The sequence below is a fragment of the Monodelphis domestica genome, chromosome 7 (assembly GCF_027887165.1).
Source record: "Monodelphis domestica isolate mMonDom1 chromosome 7, mMonDom1.pri, whole genome shotgun sequence".
Taxonomy (NCBI): domain Eukaryota; kingdom Metazoa; phylum Chordata; class Mammalia; order Didelphimorphia; family Didelphidae; genus Monodelphis; species Monodelphis domestica.
In genome coordinates, this window is record NC_077233.1 from 192,466,873 (window position 1) to 192,486,308 (window position 19,436).

The 19,436-nt window shown below is 35.6% G+C and overlaps 1 protein-coding gene across 12 annotated transcripts in view; it reads right to left on the reverse strand.

Annotated features, from left to right (window-relative positions):
- Positions 1-19,436, reverse strand: part of SMARCA2 (SWI/SNF related, matrix associated, actin dependent regulator of chromatin, subfamily a, member 2) — a 208,252-nt gene that overhangs the window by 16,346 nt on the left and 172,470 nt on the right. For 10 of the 12 annotated variants that reach the window (XM_056806218.1, XM_007498585.3, XM_056806219.1 and 7 more), the window contains one exon: positions 15,680-15,897. In XM_056806218.1, coding sequence (XP_056662196.1) covers positions 15,680-15,897 — 218 coding nt within the window. Of the gene's footprint in view, positions 1-15,679; positions 15,898-17,606; positions 17,703-18,992; positions 19,173-19,436 lie in introns of those variants that run through there. The other 2 variants (XM_016423975.2, XM_056806221.1) reach the window with 2 other exon arrangements.

Below are 19,436 nucleotides of genomic sequence, written 5' to 3' on the forward strand. Positions count from 1 at the left end.
AAGCAACACACAGATTAAAATGGAATATCAACTCCCTCGGTGGATTGGTTTTTTTCTACTCAAGTGAACAAATTTCATAAGACTAGGGACCATATTTCTCAACAGAGCTAGTGAAATGTTAAGAAACATAGTGCACACTCAATAAATAAATAATTGGTCTTCACTTTTTTCTTTATCACTAAATTTGAAAAAAGAATACTTCTGCTTTTCTTTTCATTAGAAAGTTGGTGGCATTTGGGGTTCCCAGCCTTTGTCTGAAATAAAGTGAACTCTGCAAACATTGAGGCTTTTTTCAGTACCAGAAAGATTTTTAATAAGAGTCAAAAAAATGAACTAGTTATACATGAATCTGTAAAAGATGTTCCATTTCTATTGAAAGTTTTAAGCTTATTCCATGGTTTTTTGCCATCATGTCATCTGACTTGATTGTTGTATTTGAGAACTAAGTGCTGCACTTGAGAACTAAGTAAGTATAAGTTATCTTTTAGATATGCACTTCTTTCCATGATGAGAGGGAAAAAAAAGAATATTGAAGAGAAAGTGATACAATTAATTCTAGATCAATTTATTACCACTATATCTTTCTTTTATATCAATGTGCTACTGTGGCACAAGTGGATAGAGCTCTAAGTCTGGAATAAGGAGGGCCTGAATTCAAAACTAGCCTCAGACACTAGCTGGATGACCTTGGACAAGTCAATTAACCCTATTTGCCTCAATCTGTTAAATGAGCTGGAGAAGGAAATGGCAAGCCACTCCAATATCTTTGCCAAGAAAATTCCAAATGAGATGATGAAAAAGTGGGACATAATTGGAATGACTGAACCACAATAACTGCCAAAGACTGTAAGGATGACAAAAAGTGACAAAAATGATGAAAATTCCAAGTATACAAATATTTAGAAAGGCAGCAGAGTAGAGTTTTTAAAAAAACACCTGCTTTGGCAGTTAAGGGGTCAAGTACAGGTCAACTATGAAATCACTTTATGACTTTCATCTCTTAGGGCTTCTGTTGCCAAATCTATTTTTAAAAGGAGGATAGATGCTTTCTAAGGTCACTCTCAATTCAACTATATTAACAAAGAAAACAAACAAATAAAAAAAAAGAAAATGCTAATGAGACCAGGAAACATTCATAGATTTCATCCTGTAAAACTGAACTGTACAAGGAAACAGGTAATGAAGTCCAATTCAATCTATCTGTAGAACAAATGAAGTAAAATGCTTAAATTCATTTGTGGACTGCCTGCAAGAATAGCCAAATGTAATAAAGTGTAATAAAGTGACTCTACAAAGTTCTACTCTGCTGGCCCATTCTGGTTTTAGAGAGCAAGATGAGTTTTTAAAAAGGTCATGCAACAGAGGAACACTATGGCAAGTTGGAAACACTTCAAGTATGGCGTCAGCAATAGAAAATGGCCATTTTCTAAGGAGCAGCCTATCTAGGTATGGACAGGCTTCTTTTTGAATTCCTTGATTATAATCATCCGTAAAAAAGGAAAAAATGCAACCTACCTCCTTCTGTTTTCATAGTGATATGAAAAGTAGTCACAACTAAGAACTGTGTTTTAGACCATCCATAAAAACTAATTTAATCCATTAATTCTTAAAAACAAACAAACAACTCTCTTACTTTCTGTCTTATATTAAGTGTCAGTTCCAAGGCAGAAGAGAAGTAAGGGCTAAGCAATTGGGGTTAAGTGATTTGCCCAGGGTTGAACAGCTAGGAAGTGTCTATGGTGTCAGATTTGAATTCAGACTTGCTATCTCTCCAGGAATGGCTTGCTTTCTCTCTCTCTCTCTCTCTCTTTTTCTCTGTCTGTCTGTCTGTCCCTCCCTCCCTCCTCTATCTACTGAGCCACCTAGCTGTCTAAATCCATTAATTCTCTAAATGTGAACTTGTTGTACAATGGCAAGTAGACAAACTACTCAAGGAACTGAAGCATATTTATCTTGACCTTTTCTCTATAAATGAAACCAACATACAAAAGGAAGTTAGGGCTACATAGGAGGACAATTCACAGATCATCCTGGAAGATGTAAATAAAATAGTCTTTAAAAGAAACCATGAAGTCATTACCTTTTCCTCTAAATGTCTGCCTCTTCAAAACATCCCCTATTTCTGTTGAAGACACCACCATCATCCCAGGACCTTAGGTTCATAACCTCAGTATTATCTCTGACTCCTTACTCTTTATCCTACATTGATTGCCCAATCTTGCCATTTCGATATTCACATCTCTCATATCTGACCTCTTTCTCTCTATACCCGGCTACCACCTTAGTTTAGGCTCCTATCCCCTCTTATCTTGATGACTACAGAAGTCTCCTAATTGGTCTCTCTACCTCACTATTCCAAGGCTCTCACCACTTCCAAGTCAACTCTATCTGTAGCTGTCAAAGTAATTTTCCTTAGGTTCTGATCTGCTCTCACTGAACCAACTCCAGTGGCTTCCTATTGCTTGTAGGATAAAATATAAACTCCTTTAGGTTTTTTTAAAGTCTTATAGAGTCTGGTCCAAATTTATCTTTCCAATCTTACCGGATATTACTTTCCCTCCCACATTTTGCAATCTAGCCAAATTGGATTTTTCTCTGTTCCTGGTATAAGAAGACACTCCACCTGCCATCTATGGTCCTTTGCACTGTTCATCTCCCATAGCTTGAATGGATTCTCCTCCTTACCTCTGCCTCAGAACATTTCTCTCTTCTTTTAAGATGCAAGCCAGGTATTTCTTAAGTAAAACCTAGCCTTTCCTGTTATTCCCAATTGCTAATGTCCTCCAAACTACCTTGTGTTTGACTACAGTGTGTATATAACATTTATGTATATATGTATAAACATTATATTTATGCTTCAGGTACTTTAAAAAAAGTAAAATTTTAATATTTTTTATTTCATAAATTTCTCCCCATCCTTTCCCCCTCCTCTTCTCTCAAAATCATCCTATCTGACAAAAATATATTGCTATTTTTATTTTTAGATACACTTAATGGTCTCCATCAAAATGTACTTTCATTATTAGTAAGACTGTTTAATTTTCTGAACTTGTATCCACAGTGCCTCACTTAGTACCTGGCACAGAGTTGGCATTTAGTATTTGTTGACTGACTGATGTAACTGAAGGCAACAAGAAACATTTTATGGGGTGTTCAATCATATTGGAATGTAATATTCTTAAGTATTGACCATCATGGAAATTGTTGTAGTATATGCACCCACATTACCATTTATTATTAGGATGCAGAAGTAAATATGAAGAATTTAATATGACCTTCCCAATAAACCAAGGCACACTTTGATACTCTATGACCTTAATGAAAATGTAGATATCAGATAGAATGAAAAATTTGTTGCAAAATATTGTTCAAGAGTACAAAACAAGCATAGCCACAGACTTGTGTATTATGCAGATGCCTTAAACTTCTGTATTGTTTATTTAGCCTTTTTTTTTGAGAAAAGAACCAAGAAGTGCTGGTCAGGGGCAACACCAAGTAACATAAGAAAGTGATTATATTTAAATGACCAGGCAATGATTCATTCTTGACAAGGAAGCCATTCCCAAACTGGCTATCCATGTGTAGTCCTAGAATTAAAGCTAATACAAAAATTAATCCAAGCAAGAAATAATGAAATTTGTAAAATCATATGGCATATGACTAAAACAACTCTAATTTTACCTATTTCAAATCACTGTGTTAAAAAAAAACAACCAAAAACCCCCTAAAATATATAAAACAACAACAGATATCAACACAGGTTGTAGCCATTTCATCTGTGTATATATCCATATATAGATTTTTAAAAATTAATTTCAAAAATATGGAGGCCCCAAATCCTAGAAATTGACCAACCAACCAATGTCTTATATCTTTGCCAAGAAGAGACATATACCAGCCATTCCACCACTGGTTTAGAGTATAAACTTGGTTGTAAAATCTTGCACAGAATCATTTCAAAAAAGGGTGACAAGGGAGAGAAAAAGCAGGTTTAAAGATGGCAAGACATCCAACTACACAAAATCATCCCAAGAACAACTAAAGATAAAAACTTCACTAAGAATAACAAATACATAAAAATTAGGAAAGATCCACAAATATTTTAAATGACAAATTCTTTTATCCAGGACAGTGGAGCTACCATAGTAAGCTTTTAACATATTTTTTCCAAGGAAGTAGAAATGCAACCAAAGAAAACAAGACTGAATAAGCAGCTGTACTAGACCAATCTGTGCTGATGGCAACACATTTTGATGTTGAAAAATTTTGGACCTCTTAATTAATTACTCAGAAAAAGTTGACAGAGAGTACAACAATAATTACTGACCCACATGCCTAGTTTCCCATAAACAGAAAATGTTTATGAGAGCAATCTACACATTCATTAAGTGCATGCTTGATGAAGGTATAAGATAAGTAGAAATTTGCAAATTACATCCTATAGCCGACCACATCTTTACAATCACATATAATTAACTGAAGAGTATAGATAATACAAGATCCTGCTGTGATTATTGTTCTTGACTGTTAAAAGAAAGTAATTCTGTAGAATAAGGGGCTGGTTTAAAGGCTCTCCTCCAACAAGGTATTTTCCAGGCATATGTCAAAATCATATGAGACTTTCCAACAGAGGTAATTTGTTTCGATAACTCTTTGATTATTAACATCAAGTAAAATCATAAAACAAAGACACGCAAGCTTGCCAAAGGTGCCTGCCATCGTCATGGAAGCTATCCAATCCAGATTCCATAATGAAAATAGATTGCAAACAAATGAATAAGTTATGGCATGTGAATGCAATGGGATTTTACTGTGCCATTAAGAAATGGTTTTAAAGATGGTTTTGAAGAAATCTGGGAAGACGTATAAACTGAGGCAGAGTGAAGTAAATAGAACCTGGAGAACAATTTGTACAACACTATAAAGAGAAATAACACTGATCAAGTCAGTGAGCAACACCCACCTACTGAAAGAGAAGCACTGGATTTGAAATGTGGCATGAAGCATATATTTTTGGACACAGACAATACAGGAATTTTTTTTACTTAACAGAACATAATTTGTACAAGGGACTTCTTTTTTTTTCCTTTTCCTTTTCAGTAGGGGGGAGGGGTAAGGGAGAGAAAAATGGTAATTGAAAAATTAAATTAAAAAACTTTAAATTCCATGAACTCTCTTTAGTGAGTTTCTCCAGGTGCTCCTGTTTGGGTCAATATACTAATTGCCTCAAGCCTGTAACATTAGAGAACCTCCTAAATGAAATTCATAATTTCTCAAAATAGAATTTCTCTTACTCTTTGCCCAAGAAAAGCCAAGATGTTAAAAAGTACTTATTGTCGGAACTATGCAGTTGGATTTCGAGCTCATTAAAGTTTGTTCACTGGTAAGTCTCTTTGTTTCTCAACACACACACACTTTTATATATATGAGTGTGTGCATGTTATAATGACATACACGTTTAACACAGACATATAAACGTGTGGATATATATATGCAAGTATATATTATACATACATTCATCTGTCCATTTTTCTATCTATCATCTATTTGTCTGTATCTTGGAAAATGTATAAAGAGATATCAAGCTGGGCTCAGAATTGAATGGAAAGAAGGGAAAAAGGAGCTAAATTGCTGTTTGAAAACCATATACACCCCAAAGGCCATCTTTTAACCACTAATAATCTTTCTATGATGTTGAATGACTATAAGTCACGTAACACTATAGTTTCTGAAGAATAGATTTTAAGGATCAACCAAAGAGTACATGGCGTACATTAGAACAAGTTATTATACTGAGGAAACCATGTACATAATGATAGAGAAATGTAAGATAAAAAAATAAACATAGATTGGTCATATAGCAAGATCAAGCTATGATATCCATAGATTGTCAAGAAAATGAGTGTTATGATTCATGTAACCATGGAAAAACATTCTAAATTAATTAAATAAATAAACTTGAAAGAAAAAAAAGAAAATTTTAACGTGTGAAGGCTTTCTTGGAAGAAATGGCCAACAGTTAACACAGGATGAACAGGAATGGTCTGGTTACAATATGTAACACTGGAGGGAATGCCCAAATTGGGGAGATCAAACAACCACTGGAGTAATTAATTGAACTGAATGCTTTTCATCTGAATTACAATTAACTGAAAATGTGCATTTCTTAAGTAGAAATGGGGAAAAAAAACCAAAAGTCTGAAATTCTCATTGCTGTCAATAGCTTTTTTGGACTCTAGGTAATATTTTACATTATATAACAGATAAAACTTTCTTTTGATTAATAAGAGCTAATATTTATGTAGCCTTTTAAGGTTTGCAAAATGCTTTATATATATCAAGTAGATATATATGATCTGATCCTAGCAGCACTACAAATATCCTTATCAACATTTTAAAGAGGAGTAATCAGGTGCAGAGGGATCACAAGATTTACTTAAACTAGTAAAATGTCAGAGGAGGGTTTTGATCACAAGTCTAGTACTCTGTAAATTATACTGTTTTCCCTCTATTCCTAATAGTATCTAATGTATCTGATAGAGAAGCAAGATATATGTGAGAGTAGCAACTAATCTATAAATATGTTTTTCTTAAAAATCTATCTATATTCTTTGGCTATACTTTTACTTTCACAAGGCCACTCTGGACTGCTTAGCCTAGCAAGAGAATTTTAGCTCCTTTTTAAGGAACTAGCAACTAGATGATATCAAATATCTAACAAAGAAGCTATCTAAATAATTGACCTGGAAATTGTTGGTTTTTCCTAAAGAGACGCTAAATGTCAACAATATTGTGATAGCTTTAAGGATGGACAAAAAAGTCCCTGGAAGAATTCAGATATCCTTTATAAGAGTATAAGGAACTTGGGAATTTTTGTCCCTAAAACAGAGACAAAGGAAAAAAAAGGAAAATAAAGTTTTGAAAGTATAATGCATTTGTGGCTGCTACATTTCATATTCTTCATCACACGGTGTCCTAATATTAAAGAAAATAAGAAAAGGTAATCATATGAGCCAGTAATGGAGAGCTCTAACAGTATGGATTAAGTATGTCCTGAAATTTTTATCCTTTAAAATTTTCTTAGTTCTACATTCACTCTACAAATAGAATCCTGTGTTCAGAAATTTTAATGCTCAGTAGACAATAAGGAAATTAAATCCATACATTTAAATGGTTACTTGAGAGATTTCGACTTCAAAAACATCAATAGTTAGGAGTTTTTTACTTGATACCGTATTAAAACTTCACAAATTAACAACAACAACAATATATGGCACTTATATAAAGACATAACATTTACAAATCACTTCACAAACATTCAGGGTCTTGAAACTTGGTTTCCTGAAGTTCTGAGCTCCCTGAAATAACTTTGACTGTGTACAATGGTAATTTTCTATAGTAAAGCAACAATGGAACATGAAAAAAGGATATACTACATTCAAAGGAAATAATTCTGATGAACAAAGAATAGTAACGTGGAGATCTGTGATAAAAAAGGCTATGCCATCTTGGACCAAAAAATAGTGAGATTAAGTAAACATCTGAACATAGATTTTAATTTTTTTTAAACTCTTACCTTTGGTCATCTTGGAGTCAATACTGTGTATTGGTTCCAAGGCAGAAGAGTGGAGTGGTAAGGGCTAGGCAATGGGGGTTAAGTGACTTGCCCAAGGTCACAAAGCTGGGAAGTGTCTGAGGCCAGATTTGAACCTAGGACCTCCCGTCTCTAGGCCTGATTCTCAATCCACTGAGTCACCCAGCTGCCCCCCAGATTTGAATTTTTAAAAAAATTACACTTGATGTTTGACAGAGACTGTATTGGGGAACTCAGTTCTGTAGAGATGAGGTGACCTATAATTGTTTAAATGTAATTTCACCAATAAAAAAAAGAATGTGGTAGTATAGTTATAATATGTGTAATGAGTTGGAAATTAAAAAAAAAAATTTGTAATTTGGATCTAGATCCTCAGGTAGAAAACACAATAGAGATTTTAAACCTTTTCTTTGGCCATATGGTGAAGACTATGAATCCTTTCTAAGAATAATATCTTTAAATGCATAAAATAAAATGCGTAAGATCTCAAAGGATACCAGCTATGTTGAAATAGTCATGCGGTCTCTGACAGACCTTCAGCAGATGCTCGCATGTAGCACATGGAAGCTGAATGATGCTGAGCAAAGAAAGCTGAGAAGAAATGGTTGGGTAAGTAGAAATTAAGAGGAGAAAGAGCCTACTGGAAGAAGGGGTGCCCAACAGTGCTAAAAGCTGACCCAAGTTTAAAAGCCAAATGAAAGGAAAAGGTCAATGGATCAAAAATGAAAAGATCACTGATAAAGTTTGAGACAGCCAAAGTGTCAATTAAATACGGGAGTCTGAAATGAGACTTCAGTAAGGGGAGAAGAGCAGGAGCTGAGGTAATGGAGATGTGAGGCCTTATTAAAGTTTTATTTTGAAAGAGAGAAAAGATTTCGTATGGAAACATGAGAAGGAGGCCGTAAGTATAGGTATTTCAAAGAAGGGAAAAATCTGGGCATGCTTATAAGTGACAGAGAAATAGACAATGAATAAGGAAGTGATATAGATGAAAGACAGGGAAGAAGTGGTTGAGGGAAAAAGATGCAAGGAGATGTGATCCAGAAATGGGGCCCATGCATCAAATTCGCAAGGACAGGGGAATCAGCTCAAAATATAATTAGGAAACACACAAAACACACACACACAGAAAAAAAACGTAGACAATGTTCCATGTTCAAACAAAGTCAATATGGAGCCTGTAGGGATCCCTAGATTCAGATTAGCATTCGTCCATTTCTGTTTGAGTTTGACACCATTGGTTTAGGGGCAAGGAGAAGGGTGGCGTCTTTATCAGACACTGAAGCAATGGGGAGGGATGAGGATGAGTTAGGTTTTCGTTTTTTAAATTAACTGTGAATGTACAGAATGTGCAACAGCAGGCTTGATGGAAATACATGGGCAAAAACCCTGAGAGTTTTATTTTTATCTTATTTTTAAAAATTAATTTATATTAATAATTTATTAATACTTTAAATTATTTTACATTTTTACATTTACATTTTAAATCATTTCACATATTTGATATGAAAACTAATACTGTGCCACTGCTACTAAATAAAATGCCCTAAAATTAGCATAATTTGCTATAGCAATGTCATTTAATGTACTTTCCGGATCAAGGAAGAAGACAGTCTATGCTAGTCAAACTATACTTAAAATATTGTGCCTTATTCTGAGGCTCCCATTTTGGGAGGGATACTGAAGAGCAGGTTGGTTAGAGACCCAGAAATCTTGTCACATGAGGAAAAGTAAAGACCCTGGGAATAATTAATCCGAAGAAGGGAAGCTTTTGGGGGGTGGGAGGAGGAGGGTGCATAATTATCATTCAAAAAAGACAAATTTCATACTTGAAAGGTCTGTCGCAGGAAAGAGGGAATAGGCATATTTTGTACTAGAAAACAGAATTAAGAAATAGATCACAGTAAAGGAAAATTTCAGGTCAATATAAAAACTTTAAAAGAATTACTTCTATCTAATGGGATGTATTTGGTGACATTCTTGTAATTCTAAGTATTTTTTTAACCCTTACTTTCCATCTTATAGTCAATACTAAGTATTGGTTCTAAGGCAAAAATGTGATAAGAGCTAGGCAATTTCAGTTAAGGGACTTGTCCAGGGTCATTCAGCCAGGAAGCATCTAAGTTCAGATATGAACCCAGGATCTCCTGTCTCCAGACCTGAATCTTCATCCACTGAGGTGGATGGGGTGTGACCATATTAGGGATATGGTAGAAGAAATTTCTATTTTTGGTGGTAGAAGCAGTAGATGATATTTAAGCTTTCTTTCAACACTGAAAGTTCCTTCTCTTCCTTAAAACAAATATTTATGAGAGATTTCTCTATCTTTGAAATGTTTCTTTTAGTTCTTTTTCCTTATTATTACCACTCCACATCTACTAATCTCTCTGGCCTTTCTAGAAAAATTTTCTGGTCTCTGAATTCCTATGTAAACAAGAGTGGATTCAGTGTTCTAAGATCTAAAACTTGGGTAAAAAGCTTTAGGTAAATATTTAAAATCTGATTAAATATAGAAATATTTTTAAAGCCTTTCAATAAAACCAAAACTCATATTTAAATTTTTTGGAAAAAAAATAGTTACCTGTGCCCCTGAGTACAGTTTCCCTCCTCTGTGAGATAAAAAGTATGCAAGGTTCCCCTTTGACCCAGCAATACTGTTATTAAGTCGATATCCCAAAGAGATCAAAGAAAGGAAAAAGACCCATATGGCACAAAAATTTTATAGTAGCTGTTTGTGGCATCAAAGAATTGGAAAACAAGGTAATGGCAATCAATTGGGGAATGGCTGAAGAAGTTATGGGATGTGGATATGATGCAACACTACTGTGTTATAAAAAATAATGAAGGGCAAGGTTTCTGGGAAACCTGGGAAGACCTCTTTGAACTCATACAAAGTACAGTGAGCAGAACAATTTATACAGTTACAGCAATATTGTAAAGCTAATTAACTTTGAAAGACTTCACTCCTTTGAGCAACACAATGACCTACCACAATTCCAAAGGATTGATGATGAAATATACTATTCACTTCCAGATAGAGAGCTGATGGGCTATGGGCTCAGATGGCAGATCAAAGAACATTTTCTTCTTCTTTTTTCTTGCTCCCCTCCCCCCTTTTTGGGAGGAACATGGCTAATGTGGAAATTTGTTTTATATGACTGCACATATTTGTTGTGGGGTTGGTTTGCTTTCTGAATAGGTTGGTGAAGGAGAGAATCTGGAACTCAAAATAAAACAAAACTGGATTAAAAAATATATGTTCAAGGAGTCTCACAAGGGCAAGGTGTACTAGGTATTCTATTCATAGAATTTAAATACACACACATACAATATAACTATCCTTGACAAAAACCAGGCTCAGGATGTTCAGGATAGAGAACCAACACTGTCAGGAACACAGTGCCAATTATTTTCACTTCTAGTGACTTCATTAAATAATACCTGGCATGTTTCTCAAATTTTTTAAAAACATGGTATGTTTTTTTAAAGAAAAAGTGAGCTAAACAAAAAATACTCTCTAAAGAGAATCAGGTACATGCTTTCTTATAAAACAAATTCAAGCTATAACAATTTAGATATTAATGCAAGAGGATTAACCCCCCGCAACATGAAGAGCATTTAATTTCTCACATAAGGGTTCAAGATACATGGAAGCTCCCAAAGGTCTCATTTAATACTTAAAAGTCGTGAGAGTGATTACAAGTCATACAGGTAGGGAGAGTTACTATGTTAGTGACAGTCTATAATGGTACAAAAACCTTCAACTCCATGACAACTGCATTTCTCAGAATATTTTGTCTAAGATCAGCCCCAAAATATAGGATCTGCTGACATTCCATCTAATTAAAGCCCTCCTAATTTGAGTACCTCCTACTTGGGTACCAACTTGGTAAAGTGAAATGCAAAATATAAATAGAGTAAGTCCCTTCCCAGAGGATTCCTAAGGCAAACTAAACATGACACATACAGGGGGAAATATAGATACACATTCCACAAAAGGTTCATGAAAATATGAGGAGCAGAAAAGGTCTTTTCAGGGAACTCTAAAATAAAAGTAGAACTGAAAAGGAGGAACAGGTAGAAAAATACACTCTCTTCACACGCTCAGCAATTTGGGACATTTTTTTCAACACACCTAGTACTTTTGTATTAACATATTTCTCAAAGTGGTTGGCTTCAATATCTGTATACTTGGCCAGCTAAATTCCTAAACTATGAGAGTGAAGGAGGAAACGACCACATTAAAGAGATTCATGTGAATCCAGGGCACCATTACAATGTGAAATTACTTCTACATGGTATCAGGGTCTTTAGAGTGTTCTTTTTTTAGGAAAGAAATGAATGTTGGAGGGAATGTGGCAAAGTTGGGACATTAATGCATTGCTGGTGGAGTTGTGAATTGATCCAACCATTGGAACTATGTCCAAAGGGCGCTAAAAGACTGTCTGCCCTTTGATCCAGCCATAGCATGGGTTTGTATCCCAAAGAGATAATAAGGAAAAAGACCTGTACAAGAATACTCATAGCTGCGCTCTTTGTGGTGGCCAAAAACTGGAAAACGAGGGGATGCCCATCAATTGGGAAATGACTGAACAAATTGTGGTATATGTTGGTGATGGAATACTATTGTGCAATAATGAACTGGAGGAATTCAATGGGAACTGGAATGACCTCCAGGAATTGATGCAGAGTGAAAGGAACAGAGCCAGGAGAACATTGTACACAGAGACTGATACACCGTGGTATAATTGAACATAATGAACTTCTCTATTAACAGCCATGCAATGATCCAGAACAATTCAGAGGGATTCATGAGAAAGAACCTTATCCACATTCAGAGAAAGAACTGTGGGAGCAGAAACACAGAAGAAAAACAACTGCTTGTTCACATGGGTCGAGGGGGATACGATTGGAGATGTAGACTCTAAATGATCATCCTAGTGCAAATATTAATAATATGGAAATAGATCTTGATCAATGACACATGTTAAACCCAGTGGAATTGTTTGTCAGATACAGGAGAGGGTTGGGGGGGAGGGAAGGTAAAAAACATGAATTATCATCTAATTAAATATCATTTTCAACAAAAAAGAGAGAGGGTTCCTTTTCTGACTTTTTCAGAAAATAGGAAAAGTTTATATAGCTAGGTACAATTTTATAAAGGTCATGGCAACAATTTTGACTTTTTTTTCCCTTTAAGGAACATTCTCAGCCTTTCAGTATTAAATTTGTTTTAGGTTGAGTATGAAATTAATATAAACCAGTTGGTCACCTAAGCAAGTATGATCAGAGAAATAAATTCTCCCCACTCCAAGGAAAAGAAATATAAGAAGGGGATAAGCAGAAAGGGGGATATTCTGGGAAATATTTATTGCTGTCATCATTACCACCACCATCATCATCATTGGCATTAAGTAATGCCTGAGACTGGTCAAATAACCAACACAATCCAGCTGAATTCTTGGTGCCGCCCCTTCTCAAGGAATAGCTAGTCAAAGGAATGGGCATGGTAGGTAACTAGAATTCCAAAAGGGATGTTCATCTCCAAAGAAAAGAGGGGTATGTACTCAGCTGGTAAAAAATGTTCTCTTCACACTACAAACTCAGGTGTGCACAACTAGACCTCAAAGGATTTGGGGCTAGGAAGGGAACTAGAAATCAACCAGTCAAAGGTCCCTCAATTGATAGACAAGGAAAGCAAAGTCAATGGAGATGCTATCAACACTACAGAGGTAGCAAGCAGCAAAAGCAGGCACTGAACTGTGGCCCTCTGACCCCAAGTAACCCAATGCACTTTCTAACACAGCCTCCAACTCCCTCAATAAATACCAAGTCCGCAGCCGAGTCTCGAAACACAATCGCTGTCTTTAATTGGAGGGCATTTTACAAAAGCAAAACTAATAATAGTAATAAGTAATAAATAGTGGTCATAAACCTACTAATTAACACTTAGAACTAATTTTAAGTTGTTTTTTTCTTTTAAATTATGGCTACCAATCTCTGAAAATGAAACCAGAGAATCCACTGAACCAACCTGTTGGGATCAGGGGGCACGTCAGCCAGAAAGAATACGGGCATCACTATAGACTTGTTATTTGCCACCCTCACCCCTATTTTAAAATTCAGCCTCGCCACAATGAGCAACAAAAAATGTCCGCTTAATTCTTGGCCTCGAGTAATTTGTACACATTTGTACAACGCAAAGTGGAAGAGAGAAACCTTTTCTAACCCACCAGTTAGAATAACCTGCAAAATGGCGGTGGGGTTACATTTGAATGCTCTTGATCCTGACCATTCCTTAAAGCGAAGTGCTGTGGCTTGTTTCAGTTGGACATCAGCTCTATGACAAACAAAAGACAACCACCCAGCTCCAAAGCAGTTCAACTACTTCATCTCTCCAGAAACCAGCCAGATCTCAAAGGATGTTTTGTGGGTTCAGGCACTCCTTGTCTACTGTTTAGAAATATAGTCTGTGAAGGTTGTGTGACAAACATGATTAAATCTCCCACTTATGAGGTGGGCTTGTGAAGTGAAATGCAAAACAGAAAGAGCCCAAGTAAGCCCTTCCCAGAGGATTCCTGAGGCAAAATTAGCATGACACACGCAGGGCAGAAATATGGGGTGTCCGAAAAGACTGAGGGCAATTTTAAGCTACCAAAACTCCAAAGTGCACTAAAACTTTTGGGATGTGTCATGGCTAGCTTCACAAAAGGTGACCGAGAATAGGGAAGAGCAGAACAGGTCTTGAAAGAGTACTCTAAAATGAGAGCAAGCGAGAAAGGCAGAGATAAGAAGAAAAATATTATTGACGTGTTTGGTCATTTAGGATATTCTTTCTGGATAATAGTACACCCAGTACCTTTGGATGGGCACATTGCAACAAGTAGCTGGCTTCAAGTTTATTTTAATTTTATTTTTAATAAAACCCTTACCTTCCGTCTTGGAATCAATACTGTGTGTTGGTTCTAAGGCAGAAGAGAGGTAAGGGCTAGGCAATGGGGGTTAAGTGACTTGCCCAGGGTCACACAGTTAGGAAGTATCTAGGGCCAGATTTGGACCCAGGACCTCCCATCTCTAGGTCTGACTCTCAATCCAGCTGCCTTCTGGCTTCAATTTTATATTCTTAAACCATGCTGCTGTCTTTCTTTGTAATCACAGGACTTAAGACAGTGCCTGGCATATGGCAGTTAATAAATGTGTGTTGACTAATAATTGCTTGTTTTTGTGCATTTCTTAAAGCTAAATCTGGACCTTCTAGACTGAAAAGAATATCTGTTGAAGTAACAAAGACTCTAGAGTAAAATCTGTGGTAACAAGACAATAACCTCCAACCTGCAGTCTTGCAACACAAATATATTAGGGGATGGGGGGAATGGTTTAGAAAAAGGTTACTATTGTTAAATCAGGGCACTTTGGGTGGCAGAAGTATTTTCTAGAAAACATCTATTTAATTTAGAAGATTATATTTATATGAGAAACATACTTGTGTCCACGTGTTTTTGGATTTCATATTCCCTCTCCCAAATGATGAGACATTAGAGATCCTTGGAGCTCTCATCCAAATTAAATCCTACTTGAGGATAGAAATTTTAGGATTCAAAGGTCCCTAGATTAAGAGATAGAAGACACTTTATGTGTCACCTAGTTCTTCAGGGCAGGGGCTGTCTTTTGCCTCTTTTTTGTGTTCCCCAGAGCTTAGTACAGTGCCTGGTACACAGAAAGTGCTTTCTAAATATTGAATGACTCAAAGATTCTACTTCTACATTTTAGAAATGAGAAAATCGAGAATTAAAGTGGTAAGGTGACATTTTCAAGATCTCACTGGCAATGACACTCAGGACCTGACTCCAAAGCTAGTATTCCTTCCATTGCAGAACATTACCAAATAGCCCAAATCATTTTATGTTTAAATATCCTCCCAAAATATTAAAAATTATTACTATAATTGATACATTAGAAATTTTGAAAACTGAAATGTGGCACGAAACATACAATAAACACAATTTCAAAACTCAAGCACACAATTGAGTAAATTTGGATACTTAGAATAAAAAAATCAGTGAAAGTAAAGTAACAAAATCTCACCTATCCTTGTAGTTTATTACAGTGTCAATAATGGCATTCATCTGCTTTGTCAGTTTGGGGGGGTTTGGCGACAATTTCTCTGCTGGAGGTCGGCCTCTTCTCTTTTTAGCTTTTTCCACATCTTCCTTCCCAGGCTCTTTCTCCACATTTCTTCGTCTTTTTCTTTTTTTGAGCCGCACTTCCTCTTCCATTTCTTCCAAATTACCGTCTTCGATTGCCTATTGTCCATGGATGTAAGAAAGGGATGGGGGGGGGGGGGGAATCAGCACAATAAAAAAATGAAATTTGAATGGTCAGAATGAATAAAACTTATATAAATACTAAAGAAAACTAAAAGTTAACAGTAAATTTTGGACTTGAGTAAAACATCACCACCATATTGGATAAACACATCTCAAACCTACTTTGACTTCATCAAAATAACCTAACGGCCTACATAACTAGTAGCAAAGATGAGTAAGTTATATATATATACACACACATATATATATATAAAGACACAACTCTATAAACATTATCTATTTAAATACAACTGAATCCAAATGAAATTAATCCAAATAAAAGTAAGAAGGAGAACTTTGTATCCCATTATTGTAAGCGGGCGGAAAAAGTCCTGACTCTATCTTCAAGCAATCAAACACAAAATTCCACCTATTTTTTCTTTTAGATTTTCTATTAATTTATTCTTGATTCATAAGGTAAAATAAATCTAATTTTTTAAATTTCTGTGCCAGAAATAAGACCAGAATGAATTACAAAGCCACATTTCCTTACAAATGCACTTAAAGCACACACACCGTCACAAACAAAAAACACTTTCTCCAAATTACCTGCAAACGTTTGCCTTAAACACAGCCAGCAGCTCTAATGCAGAGAGATAATAAAATAGCTATAAAAAACAACCAGGTATAAAAGAAACCTGTTCACAAATGGCTAAAAGATCCATGTGACAAACACAGAAGTTAAACTTTTTTGAAGGGTAAATGACAAAACTTAAAAAATAAGAAAGAAAAATCTAAAAATCAAACATGCAAAAAATAGGAAATTTGACCATACAAGGAAAAAAATTTTAAATAAATCTTTAAGTCAGATTTTAAGATTAATGCTTTCTCAAAACATAACTGATGTTGTTATTTGTTCCCCCTGCCTCTCAATATTGCCTTGAGTATGCAAATGCTAATCAATCCTTTCTCGAAACTGAAAGAGCTCTAATCATAAGGCAATTACCTTCATTTCTCCACAGCACCAAACATGGCTAATATTTATGATCATGTGAGTATAACAATCAATATAAAGAGTGATTACAGCTCAGACATCATTTCTTTCACTTATGTACAATGTCTATTGAAAAAAAAAAGGGTTTTGTGAAGAAAACCTGGTGCAAAACACAAAGCAACCTGGCATGTTAAAAATGCCAGGGGGATTTCAAAATCTGTTTCCTATGCATCCTCCGATGTGCAAATCCATAGAACAAACATGAACACAGAATCCTGAGGGACAGTCTGAGACTAGGCCTTAATAATCAAAAGACAATTTCCATCACGCTTCCACAGTGCTCAGATAACCACTATGAAGGAGCCTCGAGATCTGATGAGTTAGGAGGAAAAAGGAAGAAAAAAAAATCTGCACATAATTTCATTAATATTCATTTGGCTAAAACAGGACACCCACTATACAGTAATACACATTGCAGCTAGCAAAGATGAAGAAAAAGAAACTGGTCCGCAAATCTTGGAAGCTGAAAATGCTAATAATAAATACAGCATGCAAGGCTGTCAACAGTTAATGTTATTTGCTCTCCATAAGCACCCAGTTGTACACAGAAATCCGGACGGAGAACACCGGCTTTTGATGTGTCACACACCTACACATGCCTGGGATGTAGTTCTACTGAATCTTCAAGACGGCAATGAAAAAAGATATTTACCTTACCACTATCAGCAGGCCGGCTATCGGAAATCACAGTTAGTGGGGATAAAATTAACAAGCCAGCAAAGCAGCGAGCTGCTAGTCTCTTCATCAGCTGATCAGGAAAAAAAAGAGAGCTGGGGAAAGGCTATGTTTTCATATACAAGTAATTTTATTTTACTGAAAATTTAATACTGAAAGGATTGTGGATACTCAAATCTGCTGTTTCATTCTCCCTACTACAAGGCCCGAAGCCTCCTTCCTCCAGCCTGCTTTAATATTGACAACTACTTATCATATTTTCCCCTTATTATTCCAGGCAGCAGAATTAGATGGCTATTAGCTCAGGTGGTTTCTGATTACTGCTAGCATTTTACTAATTATATCAACATGAAACAATTTAATATCTAATTTTATTAAAAAAAAATAAAAACAAGGTATGTAATTTTTGTGTTTTATAACCTGTTTTACTGACTGTACATAACTGTTTTGTCTTGTGAATAGGATGCATGGACCTGAAGCATTTAAAATGATTTTAAACATAGAAAAAAGGACAAAAGGAAAATATTTTCATTTTAATGCACTTAAGAAAAAGCAATGTGTATTTTTAAAAACTCAATTCTTAGCATGAATTTTTTTTTCTTTAAAAAAATTCTTAATTGCTACACTTCACTTTCATTTTCATCCTGAAAAAAAAAATTATCTTCTCTTCCCCCTCCCCTTAAGTGAGATTTATGAGAGAAAGGGGGGAGGTCCTAAAAAGGTGTTTTTTTTTTTTTCTCCACTCCTCAGTTTTGGAGACAAAGGAGCAAAGTCTAAGCTTAAGGTGTTTGCTATTTTGAATCTCTAAATCTGTGAGTAGTTGATAAGTGAAAATAAATTAAATTGCTAGCAGAGTATTAGTGAAAGTCTTTAAGTTACATACTACGCCCGTGCATATTAATTTTAAATTTAGGTTTCAGAACCACATGGAATTCTACATAAAGTACTGACCACTCCTCCACTTCTATTAAGGTTGTATGCAGGAATGCAGAGAACCACAAGACATCTTCCCTCCTCCCCAAAGCCCCCAAACATTCATACTGCAGGGCTTAATGTTCACTGATTTCTAATGGTTTTTTCCTAGTGGAAATAAATTTCCTAAATATACCCTAATGCTTTTTTTTTTTACTTAAACGTCCAGCAAGATCACTTCTGCATGTAAGCCAAATTATCAGTTGGAGGTTATAAACTGTCGTTGTTTTTTAAGTTGATTTATTAAACTGGTTCAACTGACTGAACTCTGTGCTAAGGGGTAAAAAAAAATCAAAACTAAAAAACAAAAAAAAAAAAACAAAAAACCAAAACCAAAAAAAAATTGCTATACAAAGCTAAAGTACCACACAAAAAGAATTCCCTTCCAAACCTTTAACCAGCACAATAATGAAATAAATCACAGAAGCAAACCCCCAGTTTCCGACTGGTGACGTCTGGCGCAACAGTGCGAGAGCCCTAATTCAACATACAGACGTCTCCCATGCTGAACTGCCTCTAGACTTAATGAAGTGAATAGGAAGGAAGTCAGGGGGAAAAAAAAGTGTACAAATAAGAAATTAACACTTTCCTTCCCTACTGAAACAGAGATCTACAACTATAGCTAAGTTTGGCGAGGCGTCTTTTTTCTTAAAGGCACACCGCACTCATTCTGCTCCAGGCTTCCTACAGAAAGTCCAGATGGTGATACTAACTTCAGCCAAGTTCAAATAGTTAACTGTATACTTCGGCTTTCATTTTCCTGAACCCGAAGCGGGTATTTCTCTTTCCGCCACTGGATGGCAACCTTTTTAATGGGAAAAAAAAAGGCATTTTC